Source organism: Canis lupus, chromosome 6, assembly GCF_048164855.1.
Source record: "Canis lupus baileyi chromosome 6, mCanLup2.hap1, whole genome shotgun sequence".
NCBI lineage: Eukaryota > Metazoa > Chordata > Mammalia > Carnivora > Canidae > Canis > Canis lupus.
In genome coordinates, this window is record NC_132843.1 from 7,982,006 (window position 1) to 7,999,798 (window position 17,793).

At 37.2% G+C, this 17,793-nt stretch overlaps 1 protein-coding gene across 1 annotated transcript in view; it reads left to right on the forward strand.

The window, feature by feature from the left end:
- LAMA1 (laminin subunit alpha 1) overlaps positions 1-17,793 on the forward strand; it is a 155,101-nt gene that overhangs the window by 48,395 nt on the left and 88,913 nt on the right. The window contains exons 4-10 of the mRNA XM_072828761.1: positions 5,774-6,016; positions 6,702-6,881; positions 9,434-9,523; positions 13,105-13,222; positions 14,328-14,506; positions 15,203-15,308; positions 17,299-17,459. Coding sequence (XP_072684862.1) covers positions 5,774-6,016; positions 6,702-6,881; positions 9,434-9,523; positions 13,105-13,222; positions 14,328-14,506; positions 15,203-15,308; positions 17,299-17,459 — 1,077 coding nt within the window. The remainder of the gene's footprint in view (positions 1-5,773; positions 6,017-6,701; positions 6,882-9,433; positions 9,524-13,104; positions 13,223-14,327; positions 14,507-15,202; positions 15,309-17,298; positions 17,460-17,793) is intronic.

Below are 17,793 nucleotides of genomic sequence, written 5' to 3' on the forward strand. Positions count from 1 at the left end.
TAACTTTTTAAAATGTAATTTGACTCATAACCTAAAAATCTTTGGCCTGCAGAAAGCTCTTTTCCGTCATGTAAGAGACAAAACATTCCTCTGTTCACTGTTTAGTGACTCCCATGGAGGTGGTAAGTGCTTGTATGGGGGATTTCCAGTGGGGGTCCTGAGTGGTATCTAGGCCTCCTACAGATGATGCACAGGGGTGCAGCAGAGAGGAACTGAGCTTCTGTGGGGAAGAGAGACTTGACTTCTCCACATACATACATTGGTAATTCTCCAATGTTGGAGAATTGGGCAATCTGTATTTTTTCAGATGCCTGTGCCTGAGGTGGATTTAATATATATTTAGGTTAAGACAGTGGCCCACATGGAAATTCCTGTCTGGATTCCTCTGTAGAAAGTGGTGTTTGATGTACATCTACTTTATTGATGTGACACTGTTTATGTGCATTCCAGTGATCATTAACAAAAGTCACTTGGTGTAAAACCATGATGAAGGTGGATTTTGAAATGGCTGTATCAGCTGCAGGTTTGGCAAGACCACAGAGACTGAGTCTAGTGAAAACTTTGCATCATCAACTTGTGTTCAGCCAACCTTATATGGAGAAAAAAAGGCAATTTAGTCAACCATGCACACAAAAAAAGCAACAAAAATACATGGAAATATGGATTTCATTTGGGCAAACACTTAAGATTCTATATACTAACATAGAATCCCTCACTTTTTCTATGTGCTTATCAATGCACCTGCTTATCAATGCACAATTGGGGAATCAGAGTTTATGTTAATTTGCTAGACCTGCCATTGCAAATACCAAAGACTGTGTGGATTAAACAACAGAAATTTATATACACAGAGTTCTGGAGGCTAAAAGTTCAAGGTTAACATGTTGGAAGGGTTGATTTTTGGAACTTATCTTGCTGGCTTGCATGTGGCTTCTCACTGTGTCCCCATATGGTCACCTTTAGTCTGTGCTCAACTGTGTCCTAATCTTCTTCTAAAGTCACCGGTCGTATGAGATTAGGGCTCACCTGCATGGCCTCATTTAACTTGAATTACATCTTGACCCTATCTGCAGATATAGTCACACTCTGATGTAATAGGGGTTAGACTTTAACATATGCATTTGGAGTCAATAACATAGCTTGAGCGAGGACAAACTGTTTAGATGCTTCATAATTCCACTTCCTCTTTCACAGATTTATAGTTTACAGTCCCTTTCTTGGTTTGTGTTTTGATCTCAGATGTGGGGACCTTGAGGACTATTGAGAGATTGTGAGAACAATGCCAAGCTTTACAGCTCAAGGCCTTAAGATAAGAATTAAACATTTCCTTCCTTGCGGAATCGTCCTGATGTTTCTTCCCTCTGGTTGTTCTTCCATTTGGTGTTATTTTCTTGTAGATGGATAAGCCGTCAGTATGAAAACTGACACAAGTTTGCAAAAAATACAAGAACATGGTACTGCAATCATGGAAAATCTGGGTTTTTTTTTCCCCCAGCCCAGAACTTAGCCCTTCCTTTTTCTTGTCATCCCTAGCAGCATGGCATAGTGATTGGGTACTATCACTATCATTACTGCTGGGCTCAAAGCCCTGTGGTATACATTTCAGTACCTGTGAGATCTTGAGATTACAAAACCTTTCCATGCCTTGGTTTTCTCATCTGTAAAGTGGCAGAAATAACAATATGTACTTCAGAAGAAGAATTTAGCTGTAGGATTAGAAAAGCTAATAATTCTAATGAAGCATTAATAATTCTAATGAAGCACTTGGCATTGTCCTTGGGCACAGTAAATGCTCCATAAGCATTAGCTGTCATTCATTTTTGTCTCTTACACTCTCTCCCTTTCCTACCCCCCTGCTCACCCTGGGCTCTCCCAAGAGAAACTCCAGAGTTAGCTGGAACAGCTGCCACTGCACTTGTTTGTATGTGAACCCAGCATTCAAGTGAATATAAGAGTCTTTTATTTTGGGACCACAAAAGGGAAGTTTGTCAACTTTAGGTGTATGTGGACATTTGGAGACCAGTGCTCTTATTGGGACCTGCAACTCAGTAGCTCGTCTCTTAATTTCTCTATATATCAGTTTCCAAATATATAAAATGGGCACAACAATCATTTGGAACTCAGGAGTTGTTTGGGATTAAATAAGATGATACACATATGATTCTCAGTACACATGAAGTCATCCTACTAGTTCTTTCCATTTTAAATGTGAAACTGGAAAACAGAAGGTAAATGCATTTCATTTCAGCTGTCTTTGTGAATTTCCTTTCCTTCTATCCCTCTCTAATGGGCTGCCCCACTGCACTGTCTCACTGGGCATCTCCATTAAAAAAAATAATTATTTATTTATTTCCGAGAGAAAGAAAGAACACAAGTAGGGGGAGGAGGAGAAGGAGAGGATCTCAAACAGACTCCCTGCTGAGCTTGGAGCCCCAAATGGGGCTCAATCCCATGACCCTGAGATCATGACTGGAGCTGAAATCAAGAGTCAGCTGCTGAGCTGAGCCACCCACGTGCCTTTGGGCACCTCCATTTTTTAAGGTCTAGTTTAATATATTCATCAATGGTGAACGATCGGATTTCCATGATCATGGAATTCTACTTCTATGGTGAAGGTATTTGTAAAGCAATTGGACAAGCAATACATAAAGATGAGAATGTTCTCCCTTCAGTTAGTTTGGGCACCGCTGTAAAAACCAGTGGAAAACTGTGAAGGATGGAGTCTGGCAACATGCTCCAGGACAGCACGGGATCTTTGAGAAGGTGGAAGTATCCTACCCCAAGCTGTGTAACAAACTCTGGATATACTTCAGGACTAGTTCTAGAGGACACAATCAGATTAATTGCCAGGTACTTCTCAGAAGTGTTCAGTATTTCAGTAACATTAACATTTAGTAAATCGGGGAAACAAATTATGAAATATATGAATTATAAAATCGGGGAAAAGGTTCTTTAAAATAAATACTCAAAAATAAAACTCATGGAACTGTGTTCACAGGAGAATATTTGGAGATGTTTATGCCAGGACAAAATAGTCTTTGCATTATTTTAATTTTTAAAAGTGGTTTTCATTGGGACACCTGGGTGGCTCAGTGGGAGCATCTCCCTTCGGCTCAGTTCATGACCCCAGGGTCCTGGGATCAAGTCTGGTATCAGTCTCTCCTACAGGGAGCCTGCTTCTCCCTTTGCCTGTGTCTCTCTGCCTCTCTCTGTGTGTGTCTCTCATGAATAAATAAAATCTTTAAAAAAAGAAAGTAGCCTTAATTGATAAAAATGGTTTTAGATTTTTAAACATAGACTGTTCAGTTCTACTTCGAGGCATTAATAACAGTACAGAGCTGGTCATTTTCCTCATTACTAAAACCTGAGAATGTTGTTTTACTTCTAATATGCTTGAGAAGCAGTGGTTGCATGTTAAAGGAAAATAGCACATGATGAATATGGATTAGCAAAATATCAGACACACTTCTATTAGGTTGCAGACTAAGCTTGGTTGGAGGCTTTTTCTTGAAGGTGAATAGAGTTACGATAATGGAATATAATTGTCTCTCCCAGAGAATGATTCAGTAGGTGAGTATAAAATTATTTGGCTTATGGCAAATTAACATTAAGAAGCTCTTGTGTTCCCAGAATAGGAGAGGGCTAAAATGCTAAACCCAAAAGCAAGAAAAGCAAAATATCCAGGGACAATAAGACTCAGAATAAGTGAATAATAACTTCCTTCCCAATGCATACACATATGTATGTATACACACACACATACGTTCACATAAACGCACATGTGCATACATATTTCTTTACATATATAACATATATATTTAAAAGATTAAAAAATTTTTCACTTTGGTTTAAAAAAAATCCTCTATCAATTTGGGTTACAGGAAATCCAGAGTAAATAGCGGTTCACATGGAAAAAGGCATTTTTCTGTGTTGTTGCTCCTGCAATCTTGTGATCTAGGTTTACTAACAGGAAAGCGAATGCTTGCTAAGGCTGAATTACTGAAACAAAGGACATGATGTTTTTACTGTTTTCCCAATTCAGAAAACATTTGGAGTTTTGTATTCAGTTCACGGGAACTGTGGGTTAAAGGAAGGTTGTGTCCAGGGCATGACGACAAGGCAATGAGGTCTTGTGAGATTGAGTGTTTTCAGGTAAACAGAAAGTCGAGGCTGACAACTTTGGGTTCTGGAGGTGATATATGATTGTTATATTTAAATGTTTGAAAGAGAGTTACATGAAATCAATGAACATCTTTTCCACAGCTCCAGAGCGTGGAATTTATGAGGCACTTTGAGAATCAATCCAGGGAAAGATCCCCCAACAGAGGAAATTTACATAAAACAAAAGAACTATATTAGGAGTAAATGAATTTCCTGTCACTGTGGTAGTCCTGGAGGGGCTGGTTGGTGGAGAGATGATTCCTTCTTAATGCTGAATTTGAGGCTACATAGTGACAAGAGTCCTTTCCAGATCCAAGATTTACCTGGCTAGTCTATTCATACCTTGGTCATCTACATCCTCTTTTTCCCTATATGCCAGCTCTACACTTTTCTGACTTTTTATTTCTTTCTCAATGAATCTTTTTCATCTTTTAGAACAGTTTTTAATGTTTACAGAAAAATGTGTGTTAAGTGCAGAGTCCCATATCGCCCTCACTCCTCTGCACCCATTTCCCTTCTTATTCTCATCTTGCATTAGTGTAAAACACTTGTTTCAACTGATGAGCTGATGTGGATATATTGTTATTAATTAAGTCCCTTGTTTACATTGTTTCACTCATTATGTTGCACATTCTATGGGTTTTGACAAATATGTAATGACATGTGTCCACAACTATGCTATCCAACTATTGGTATTCTATTGTACAGAATAGCTTCACTGCCCTAAGAATCCTCTGTGGGCCCCTATTCATCCCTCTTTCCCCCAATCCTTGGCAACTGTCGATCTTTTTACTGTCTCTGTGTTTTTACCTTATCCAGAATGGATAAGGAATTATATTATATTGCAGCCTTTTCAGATTGGCTCTTTTCACTTAGCAACATGCATTTAGCTTGTAGTATGAGAGCTTCTTTCTTTTTATCACTGCATAATACTTTATTGTATAGATGTATCACACTTTGTTTATCTATTCATCTATGGAAGTTTTCCATTCATTTAGGTAAATACCAAGGAGTGCAGTTGCCGGGATGTATGCTAAGAATGTGGTTAATTTTTTTAAGAAACTGGCAAACTGCATTTGCAAGCAGCTTTACCATTTTGCATTCCCATAAACAGTTAACGGGAGTTCCTGTTGTTCACATCCTTGTCAGCTTTGGTATTGTTCATGCTTTGGATTTACGTCATTCAGAGAGGCACACACGTAGTGGACTGACTTTTTTCCCTTCATATTCAGACGTGTTACTTCCAAATTACTTAAAGAAATACATTAAAGCTACTATTAGTGGAATGTAATGTCACTATTATCATTCAGAATCCAGATGGAAAGACACCAGAAACAAGAGAACAAGCACTTATATTAATATTAATACTGTTAATAATAATTGTAATAATACAAATTTATTTGTGAGTGCTTTTTCAAGTTTATTTTGAAATGCGATGTCACCAGGAGAACGTTCATAAGACCTATTTCTGATCAGCATTTATAAAGCAATTACACTCAAAAGCCTTAGGAGACATTGGCGATCATCAGACAATACTTCTTTCAAGAGGTGCTTTATTTTTGAGCCGTTGCTACTGATTCTTGATTAAGATTTCTCAGTGTCTTTGTTTCAGGTCTTTCAAGTTGCCTATGTCATTATCAAAGCTGCTAACGCCCCTCGACCTGGAAACTGGATTTTGGAGCGTTCTCTGGATGGCACCACATTTAGCCCCTGGCAGTACTATGCAGTCAGTGACACAGAGTGTTTGACTCGTTACAATATCACTCCAAGACGGGGGCCACCCACCTACAGGGCCGATGACGAAGTGATCTGCACCTCCTACTATTCTAGACTGGTGCCACTTGAGCATGGAGAGGTACTGTGCCCACTGCAGTAATATCTGGTTTTTCTCCAGAGCCCTCACCTCAGATGTGAGGACAGCAGTTTTAAGAGCCAACAAAAGTGGATCTCTTGTAGTACAGATTACAGAGATCTTTAACCTAATATCTGGCTGTGTTTAAGGTATTGACAGGAGTCTCCTAATGATTGATGTTGTAACCCATACATTTCATCTTATTGATTTCTTCCTTTCTAGAAGAGCCCTTCAATTTTCTGTCTGCCATGAATCTGTAACTCTCAGATCCTCTTAAAGACAATTTTCGTATGGTTTCACCCATATGTGGAATATAAGAAATAATGAAAGGGAATGTAAGGGAATGTGGGGAACTAAGTGAGGAAAAATTAGAGAGGAAGAAAAACCATGAGAGACTCCTAACTCTGGGAAACAAAGAAATAAAATAAAATAAAATACCCTGGACACTGGGAGAAGTGGTCCCGTTAAGTTGTCTAACAATTTCTGAGATGCTGGAACTTTAAATTAACTGAAAATATTTTGTGATCATGGTGTTCACAAGTAGTAATTAACAAATGTTGGGTTTCTACAAGAATCTAGTTGTTTGGTTTGATTTTAGATAGTATCAGTAAAGATTATGTCCTGAAGTTAAACAATCAGGGATATATTTTTGCCTGCTTAAAATTGACATTTGTTCATTTATCTTTAGATTCATACATCACTAATCAATGGCAGACCGAGTGCTGATGACCTTTCACCCAAGCTGTTGGAGTTTACTTCTGCACGATACATTCGCCTTCGCTTACAGCGCATTAGAACCCTCAATGCCGATCTCATGACCCTGAGCCACCGTGACCCTATAGACCTTGATCCTATTGTTACAAGACGAGTGAGTCCATGGCAGGGCTCCTGCCCATTGTGAAAAGTTTATTTTGTTTAAGGAAAGTAGATTTTTCTTTTTGGTTGGCTTTGTCCTCCTGGGTTAGCCTTTTTTTTTTTTTTTCTTATTTCATTGAAGATCATTATATATGCTTTGTTTAACATGCTACCTCTTAACTGGGGGATGGTTCTGACCTCCTACCCTCAGACCCCCTCCCCCCATCCCATAGTGACGTGATGTAATGAATGTTGCGGTATTGCTCTTCACATTCTGGTCTGGCTCCATGTTTGATCTTCAGCAAGCATGTTGCTCTTGTTTTCACTTAAAGGGAAATGTTAAAGTCCGAGTTATAACTCATTCAAAAAACATTCAAGAAGATGTACAGATTTCAAGTAAGTGTATAAGGCTTTTGTGGACACATATTTTCAAGTCCCTTGGATAAACCAGGAGTGGAATTACTGAGTTAGAGGGTAGCTGTGTGTTTAGTATTTAAGAATTTGTTAAGCCTTATGGAAAGTTGTACCATTTTGCAGACCAGCAATGTGTGAGCCTGCTGTTGCATGACACACTGTCACAGATTTGGATTGTCACCCATTTTCACATCAGTCACTCTGATGTGCATATGGTGGCACCTCCTTGTGATGTTAATTTGCATTTCCCTGATGACATATGTTGATAGTTGCTTATTGGTGTCTGATTGAATATTTTTGCTCATTTTTCATTTGGATCATTTTTATCTCCTGATTACAGAGCTGTAAAAGACTTTTATATATTTTGTGTACAAATCCTTTGTCAGGTATCTATGTTGCAAATATCTTCTCTGTTTGAAGCTTGCTTATTCACGTTCCCATGATATTTGAGAGGTTTTAATTTTAATGAAATCCAGTATATTATTTTTTCTTTTATACTTAATGCTTTCTCTGTCCTTTCTGAAAAATAACTTTTTTATTCCAGGTTTGCAAGGATGTTATCCTACGCATCTGTCTAGTAGCTTTATAGTTTTAGCTTTTACATTTATCGTCTTTCAAATTAATTTTTGTGTTTGGTGTGAGGTAGAGGTCAAGGCCTTTTGTTTCCCCATATATGCATGCAGCTGTTCCAGCACCATTTGTGGAAAGTACTTTTCTCCATAAAATTGTTTCGGTGCTTTATTGAAAATTATTTGACCTTACTATTGTCTGTTTCTATTTCCAGACTCTGATATTCCATTGATCTATTTGTCTTTATGCCAATAACAAACTTTCTTGATTGCTATAGTTTTTTGGATTGAAGTCTTGAAGTCAGGTACTATAATAAGTCCAACCTAGTTTTATCAAGATCTTTTGCTCTTCTAGGCTCATTTTGTCTCATCTCCTTATAAATTTTAGAATGGCTTTGTTAATTTCTGCTCCCCCAAAAAATCCTTCTAAGATTTTCATTGGGATTCCACTGGATAGATAGATCAGTTTGGGAAGGATTTTGGAAGATGTTTTGACGATATTGGATCACCTAATCCGTGAAGATGCTGTATGTCTCCACTTGTCTTGGTCCTCTCTAGTTCCTCTTGGGAGTGTTTTATTGTTTGTTTTTTTGGTACATCTACTTTCAATTTATTCTTAAGTGTTATATATTTTTGCTCATTAGCCTTAATAGATTGCCTTCTAAATTTTATTTTCCATTGTTCATTGCTAGTATAGTCCATTTTGTTTATTGGTTTTACATACTAGGATATTGCTGAAGTCACAGATTGTTTCTAGTATGGATTTTTTTTTTTAATTTTCCCAAGTACACAATAATATCATCTATAAATAATAAGAGTTTCGTCTTACTGTGCACCCTTTACGCTTTTGATTCCTTTTCTTTCGCATTATTGCACTGGCTGGCACCTCCCATAGATGTGGAATGGAAATGACGAGAGCAGATTGTAAGAGGAAAGCACTTAATCTTCACTACTAGCTCTCAGTTTTTCATGGATTCTCTTTATTAGGGCTGAGCAGATTCTCTTCTACTGGTTTGCTGAGTTTTTTTAATGAATGGTGTTAAATTCTGTTCCATGGTTTTCGTGACTCTTGAAATAATCAAATTATTTTTTTCACCTTTATTCTATTAATAGGGTGATTGATTAACATTTACTGATTTTTGTGTGTTGGACTAACTTTTCATGTTAGGGAAAAATCCTACTTGGTCATGAGTTATTATCTTTTGTATAAAGTACTCTATTCAGTTATATAGTGCTGTACTCAAAGTAGCAATATTTTTTAGGATTATTAGTTATGGGTTTTGAATATGACTGCCTGGTATAAGGTGCAGCCAAGTTAAGAATTTCTCTTAGACAAAAAAAATAAATAAATAAATAAATAAATAAAAGAATTTCTCTTAGACTTTGACTTCTGTTGATGAGCTCATTTGGGCATTTATTTTAAATCAACATAAGAATTCTTTGTGTATGAAATATAGTTTAAAATGTATAATAATTATTTTTTAGGTTACCAGTAACAACTGAACTATTTGTTGGAGAGCCCAACATTTTCTCTTAACTTAAATAGAAGAGGCCTTAATCTTTGTCACTTTCTTTTCCTTAGTATTACTATTCCATCAAAGACATTTCTGTTGGAGGAATGTGTATTTGTTATGGCCATGCTAGTAGCTGCCCATGGGATGAAACTACAAAGGTGAGTTCTACTATTTTACAGTTTATTAAAACTTTAAAATATAAGTTATAGCTACAGTGTTTGCCTTATTGTTTTTTATTCAAGGCAGATGTCAAAAGGCATAAAATCATGCTTCAAAAAGATTCTTCAGATAATTTAACTGGTTTCATTTTTTTTGAACAATTTTATTACACTTTTTTGGGAGGATATGTTTCTTTTTTCATTTTCCTAGTATGTCCAGGACAAAGCAGATTTTTTTTTCAACATGATAAGCATACTCTTTAATCTCTATCACCAATTTCACCCAGCCTCTGTACTCCACACCCCTTCCTTCTGATAACCATCAGTTTGTTACCCATAATTAAGAGTCTGTTTCTTGGTTTTTGCCTCTGTTTCTTTTCTCACCTGTGCTCATTTGTTTTGTTTCTTAAATTCTACATAGGAGTGAGAACATATGGTATTTTGCCTTTCTTTGGCTAACTTATTTCAGTTGGTATTATACTCTCTAGCTCTATCCATGTGGCAAATGGCAAAATTTCATTCCTTTTATGGCTGAATAATATTCCATTCTATGTATACATACCACTTCTTCTTTATTTATTCATCTATTGATGGACATTTGGGCTGCTTCCATAGTTCGGCTATTGTAAATAGTGGTGCAATAAACATAGGATGCATGTACCCCTTTGAATTAGCATTTCTGTATTTATTGGGTAAATACCCAGTAGCACAATTGCTGGATCAGGGTCAGTTCTATTTTTAACTTTTCGAGGACCCTCCATACTCTTTTCCATAGTGACTGCACCAGTTTACATTCTCACCAACAGTACAAGAGGGTTGGTCCCCCTTTCTCCACATCCTCATCAATACTTGTTGTTTCTTGGATTGTTGATTTTAGGCATTGACAGGTAAGGGGTGATATCTCATTGTAGTTTTGATTTACATTTCCCTGTTGATGAGTGATGTTGAGCATCTTTTTACGTATTTATTAGCCACCTAGATGTCTTGTTTGGAAAAATATCTATTCATTTCTTCTGCCCATTTTTTAATTGGATTATTTGTTTTTTGGGGTGTTGAATTGTAGCAGTTCTTTACATATTTTGGATACCAGCTCTTTATTGGATATGTCATCTGCAAATGTCTTCTCCCATTAAATAGGTTACTTTTATTTTAGTTGATTGTTTCCTTTGCTGTGCAGAAACTTTTTATTTTGACGTAGTCCTAGTAGTTTATTTTTGCTTTTATTTCTCTTACCTTGGGAGATGTATCTTGAAAAATGTTGCTGTGGTCTATGTCAGAGAAATTACTGCCTGTGCTCTCTTCAAAGATTTTTATGGTTTTAGGCCTCACATTGGGTCTTTAATCCCTTTTGAGTTTTATTTTTGCGTATGGTAAAAAAAAAAAAAAAAGTGGTCCAGTTTCATTCTTTTGCATGTAACTGATCAATTTTTCCAACACCATTTGTTTTTTTTTAAAATAAATATACATTTTTTATTTTTTTTAATTTTTATCTATTTATGATAGTCACACAGAGAGAGAGAGAGAGAGAGGCAGAGACACAGGCAGAGGGAGAAGCAGGCTCCATGCACCGGGAGCCCGATGTGGGATTCGATCCTAGATCTCCAGGATCGCGCCCTGGGCCAAAGGCAGGCGCCAAACCGCTGCGCCACCCAGGGATCCCTCCAAAACCATTTGTTGAAGATGCTGTCTTTTTCTCATTGTATGTTCATTCCTCCTTTGTCAAAGAGTAATTGACCATATAATTGTGGGTTTATTTCTTGGTTTTCTGTTCTATTCCATTGATCTATGTGTCTATTTTTCTGCCAGTACATACTGCTTTAATTACTATCGCTTTGTAATATAACTTAAAATCTGGAATTGTGGTATCTCCAGTTTTGTATTTTCAACATTGCTTTGGCTATTTGAGATTTTTTAATTTTTAATTTTTATTTAATTAATTAATTAATTAATTTTTTATGATAGTCACACACAGAGAGAGAGAGAGAGAGAGAGAGGCAGAGACACAGGCAGAGGGAGAAGCAGGCTCCATGCACCGGGAGCCCGACGTGGGATTCGATCCCGGGTCTCCAGGATCGCGCCCTGGGCCAAAGGCAGGCGCCAAACCGCTGCACCACCCAGGGATCCCCTATTTGAGATCTTTTATGGTTCCATACACATTATAGGATTGTTTGTTCTAATTCTGTGAAAATGCTGTTGGTATTTTGATAGGAATTGTATTAAATCTGTAGATTACTTCGGATAGTATAGACATTTTAACAACATTCGTTCTTCCAATCCATGGGCATGGAATTTTTTTTCCATTTCTTTGTGTCATCTCGAATTGCTTTCATCAGTGTTTTATTGTTTTCAGAGTACATTTCTTTTACCTCTTTGGTAACATTTACTCCTGGTTGTTTTATTGTTTTTGGTGTAATTGTAAATGCGATTGCTTTCTTAATTTTCCTTCCTGTTGCTTCATTATTAGTATATAGCAATGCAACAGGTTTATGTACATTAATTTTGTATCCTGCAACTTTACTGAATTCATTTATAAGTTCTACTAAATTTTTGGTAGAGTTGTTAGGGTTTTCCATATATAGTAATATGTCATCTGCGCATAGTGAAAACTTTACTATTTCTTCCTTAGAAATTAGGATACCTTTTATTTCTTTTCTTATTTTTTGTTTGGAAGATATAGTTCTAATCAAGCATTTACTATATGAATTCTTTGTGGTAAAATATAGGTAACATAAAATTTACCATTTTAACCATTTTCAAGTATACAATTCAGTGGCCTGTTGAATTATGAAGCTCTTTTCTCTGTAACAACCGTAAAGCAAAAACCATGCAGTTATAAATTATGCTTATGTATTTTTTAAAATAATTATTCATCTCCTCCCATTTTCTCCATCTTCCATGTTTGTGGTACTAAATCATTAGAAATTCAAGTTTACTCGTTTTAGCATAATACTAAGTGAATGATATGACACTGTCTCCTCTTAAACAACTTAAATGAAGTGACTTGTTATCCCCCCCAACCAGTCTTTTGATTTTCTGACTCTTGAATAGGATTACCTCTTTCGAGGCTGAAAACTAGGAAGATCAAGGAAATTATTAATAGGAACGTATAAACCCTTTTTGAAAAAAGATTTTCTTTCTTTGAGATAGAGGGAAAGATAGTAGAGAGGGAGAGAGAGAGGGAGAAGCAGGCTCCCTGCCCAACAGGGAGCCCGAAGTGGCACTCAATCCCAGGACCATAGGATCATGACCTGAGCCAAAGGCAGACACTCAACAGACTGAACCACCCAAGCACCCCCAGGAGCTTATAAACCCTTAATATCAGTGTATCTTATTTTGAAAACTTTTTGTTCATGAACCCACTTTATTTTTAGTTTTGTTTTATTCCTCCTCACTTCTGTTTATAACCAGGTCACGTGTATATATTTTTCTCTAAAAAGTAATGCCAATATGTTTTGATATAACCATATGTGCTCAGTTGTACCATCGTGCTAGATATGTGACTTGATAAGTTCTTTTAAAAATAAAGTTAAAAAAATATACAGGTTAATTTCCAGATGCAATTTTGTATTCCCTATATTTAGAAACTACAGTGTCAGTGTGAACATAACACCTGTGGAGAGAGCTGCAGTAGGTGTTGTCCGGGGTACCACCAGCAGCCCTGGCGGCCTGGCACTGTTTCTGCTGGCAACACGTGTGAAAGTAGGTCCACTGAGAATGGAAGAATGTAGTTCTTTTCCTTTTTAATATGTTTTATGATGGCTTAACATTGTGATTAGTATGTAACTTGTTTTCTTAGATAGTCAAATAGTTCCTTATTACCTTAATACAGTTTAAAGTATTAAGGCCCACATGCATCTTTAGGGATTTGCTATTTTACCTATGGTTCTTCTTCCCATATGTTAATTTATTCTTTATTAACTTGGATTTAATTTTTAAGTAGGCAATATATTCCCACAATTCCAACATCTACCAATATGTAAAAATATGTAGTAAAAAGTATTGTTTCCATTTTTTCTCCATCCTTTCCACTTTTTACTATTTCTTACTATATTCTTCCTGAAATTTTTATGCAAATGAAGCATATATCAACATATTCCTTCCCCCAACATAATTTGTACATAGAACCTGCCATGCTATGCATGCCATTCTATACATTGCTTTATATTTAACAATATGTTTTGAAGTTTTTCCTCTTTTAGCAATATGAATTGCTATTCTTATTATTTTATTTTATTATTTTAATTCCAGTATAATTAACACTCAGTGTTATGTTAGTTTTGAGTCTACAATATAGTAATTCAACAATCTATACATTACTCAATGTTCGTCATGATAAGTGTGCTCTTCATCCCCTTCACCAATTTTACCCACCCCCCACAAGACTCCTGTCTGGTAACCACCAGTTTGTTCTCTATTGAAATGCTGTTTTTTGAAAACAGTACTACTGAATTCCATTAAATAGATGCAGTATAATTAAAATAGCTACCTATCCATGGATAGTTTGGTCGTTACCTATTTTTTGTTAACAAACAGTGGTGCAATGAATAAGCCTTTATGTTCCTAAGTGCAGGTACTTTTGCAGGATTATGATCCTAGAAGATAGGTTGAGGGGTCAAATGGGTATGCATGTTCATAATTTTGATGGCTACTCCCAATTGTCCTCCATAAGATTGCCCATATCCTATTAAAATTACTTATTCTGGGATTTTAATTGAATTTATGGTCATAGAAACATATTTAGGGAGGGAAAGCTTTTCTTTATGTAAGACATAATATATTAATTGATATGTTAAAATTCTCCTAGAATGTAATTGTCACAATAAAGCCCAAGACTGTTACTATGATGAAAGTGTTGCAAATCAGAGGAGAAGTTTGAATACTGCTGGACAGTTCCGAGGAGGAGGGGTTTGCATCAATTGCCTGCAGAACACCGTGGGAATTAATTGTGAAACCTGTATTGATGGATACTATAGACCACACAAGGTAAGAGCGTTTCTTCACCATGGCTGAATTTCATTGCCTTTTTAAGGTGGAAAAGAGACCACCAATAGTCAACTTCAGTATTGGAAACTTGTTTCCTTTTGTGATTATTTCCTTTTCTATTCTTATTCTGCTAATAGCATCTTTCAGATACCTGTTTCCTACTTTTTCTGTCCTGTTTTCTTGCTCAGAGTAGGATGTTCACTTGTTATTTAACTTGGATTTGGGGCCCAGCTGGCTGTGTAATCTTGGTTTTGTAATACTAACTGTGAATATGAAGAGTCAGCCAAAAACTACTGCAGCTGTGTCTTGCCTGTAGGAAGTGCTCAGTCCATCCTCGGTTGACCTAATATGTAGTTATCACCTGGTTCTCTGCAGTGGTCTGGTCTAGGTGATGCTCCTTTTATATGGCTGTGAGAAAGAGTGGAGTGAGGGGAGCCATGTAGCAGCGGTTGTAGGAAAGGATGTCACTCTGCTAATGATACCAGCTGCTGTCCTATCAAAAAATGTTTGGGGCTTTCTGTCTTGAGCTCACATTATTTTCCTGAGACCTATACTCCCTGGGTATACAAAATCATGATAATAGTCACATCCTCAGTGAAAAAAACCAATACCGTGTCGTTGGTATTATTGTTGATATTATTCCTAATATTGCTGTTAACTCTAGTAAGATAATTCAGGACAAAATCTGCCTTTCAGGTGTCTCCTTATGAGGACAACCCTTGTCGTCCCTGTGACTGTGACCCTTTCGGGTCTCTCAGTTCTGTCTGTATTAAAGATGAGCTCCAATCTGGCTTGCACAAAGGTAGGTATTTGATTCGTTTCTGTGCTTGATTTTTTTTTTTTTTTGGTTGAGGATCTGTACCTGGTGGAACTATCACCATTGGATAGAAATTAGGTGATTTGATTCTTTTGTTTACACGATACCTACCAAACAATATTATGTGTCAGGCAATTTTTTAGGACCCAGGAATATGCACTTGAACAAGATGATCAAAATTCCTGCTCACAGGCAGACACTCAACAAACAAGTATATGCCTAATGTAACTCTGGGTAGGGATGAGTGCTATGGGCATGCAGCACAATTAGGAATCATGATTGGAGGGAGATGGGGTGTAAAGAGGGCAATGTTGTAGTGATGAAATGACATTTGAGCAGATAATTGAACATTCAAGGAGAGAAGAAATAAGGTTCAGTTTAGAGCCATAAGGGGGAACACAGTAAATAGCAATTCCTCTATTTAGCTCTTAGAAGACACTCACAAGGCTTTTACATACGTCATCTCACAAAGCAAACAAATTCTCCTGCTAACTTTGTAAATGTCAGTGTTCTTTCTGTTTCGAAAACTGGCAAATGACTTGCAAATGCCAGAATCTCCTGAAAAGGTTGCATCTGTTCAGAGACTTCTGTGACCTCATCTAATTTTCTGTCACTAGCAGTTAAAATGGATATTGATCAGCAGGGAAGGATGTGCCAACTGTGGGGCAATGCGGAGGGTAATTTACAGAATCGAATTAATTCTTACACGTGACTGGTAATGGGATGCTAATGATAATAAGGATGATGTTGATTGTAGCGACAATTACCCTTGATTGGGTTCATTTTAAAAAATATATCATTTAAAAAATGTATCCTTTTAAACGTTCAACCATAGCAGATAGAAATTATTTAACACATTTTATAGGCAAGGAAACGGTAGCTCAGAGCAGTTAAGAAACTTGGCTGAAGTTCCACAACTAGAAAGTTTCAGGGTTGGCAGTAAAATCAGAGATAGTACTCATTGCCCTTTACTATTTCCCTTGTGCTTTAAAAAAAAAGAAAACAGCTTTATTTTGTGATACTTCACTACCACACAATTTACCTATGATGTATGATTCAGTAGCTTTTTTTTTTTTTTTGTTATTTTTGTGGGTGTAACCATCAACACAGCCTACTATTAGACCATTTTCACCACCCCATAAAGAAACCCCTTCCCCATTGGTAATCACTCTCTACTTCCCTCCACACCCTCCACCCCAGCCCTAGGCAACCACTGATCTACTTTCTCTCCAAAGACTTGCTTATTCTGGGCATTTCCTATAAACAGAACTATACAATGTATGGCCTTTTGAGACTGGCTTCTTTTTCTTAGTGTCATGTTTCAAAGTTTATCCATTCTGTAGCCTCTACTGGTCCTTCAGTCTCTCTCTCTCTCTCTCTCTTTTTTTTTTCTGAATACAACTCTATCATATGTATATGCCACATGTGATATGGCCATTCATCAGTTGAGTATTTCATTCGTTTCCACTTTTTGGTTATCGTGAATAATGCTGCTACTAACATTCCTGTGTACCTTTTTTGTGGATGTATGTTTTCATTGTGCTTAGGTTAATGGTTAGGAGTGAAATTGCTGAGTCACAGAATAACTCTATGCTTCATATTTTGAAGAAGTGCCAAACTGTTTTCCAAAGTCGCTGCACCATCTGAGAGTCCCATCAGCCTCTGTTTTTCATCTCCATTTTCTTTTTTTTAACCAAGGGTCAACAAATTGTGGGCCATGTGCCATATGTGGCATACCACCGCACCGCTTGTTTTTGTAAATAAAGTTTTATTGGAACAGAGCTGTGCCCATCTGTTTATGTATCATGTAAGGCTGCTCTCAAGCAGTTATGGCAAAAGTAAGTAATTGCAACAGAGATTCTTTGGCAACAAACTTGAACTAGTTTCGTCTCTGGCCCTTTACAGAAATAGTTTGCCAACCCCGGCTTTAACGTTTTACCCCCCTTTTGGGCCACTGCCATCCTTTTCTTTGCAGGGGAGCAGCCAGGTCAATGTCCATGCAAGGAAGGCTATGCAGGAGAAAAATGTGATCGCTGCCAATTTGGTTACAAGGCTTATCCAGCCTGCATCCGCTGTGAGTGTAGTCGGGCTGGGAGTGTGAACGAGGACCCGTGCTCAGAGCCTTGTCTCTGTAAGGTAGGTGTGGGGGTTAAAAATGACCCTGCGTTTCCTTTGAGGTGTCCTGAGAAAGGAACACATTCCATAGGTTCAAGGATCAGGTCTCGAGCAAAGCAGCAAGGTTGAAATGGAACCCTGCTTTCCCGCACCTTCCTAAGACCCATAATGTTATGTCGCGGTCTATGTCCTTGGCTTTAAATAGGCACCCTGTTTGCCTTTTTTGGTGCCTTCTGGGCAATGGCCAAATATTCCAGAGTTATTTCTGTGACTCCCCAGATGAAACTGAATACTGCATTTCTTAGGCCTGGGCCATTATCTCTTCTCTGACATTCTGTTCCAGCTTTGTGTTTAA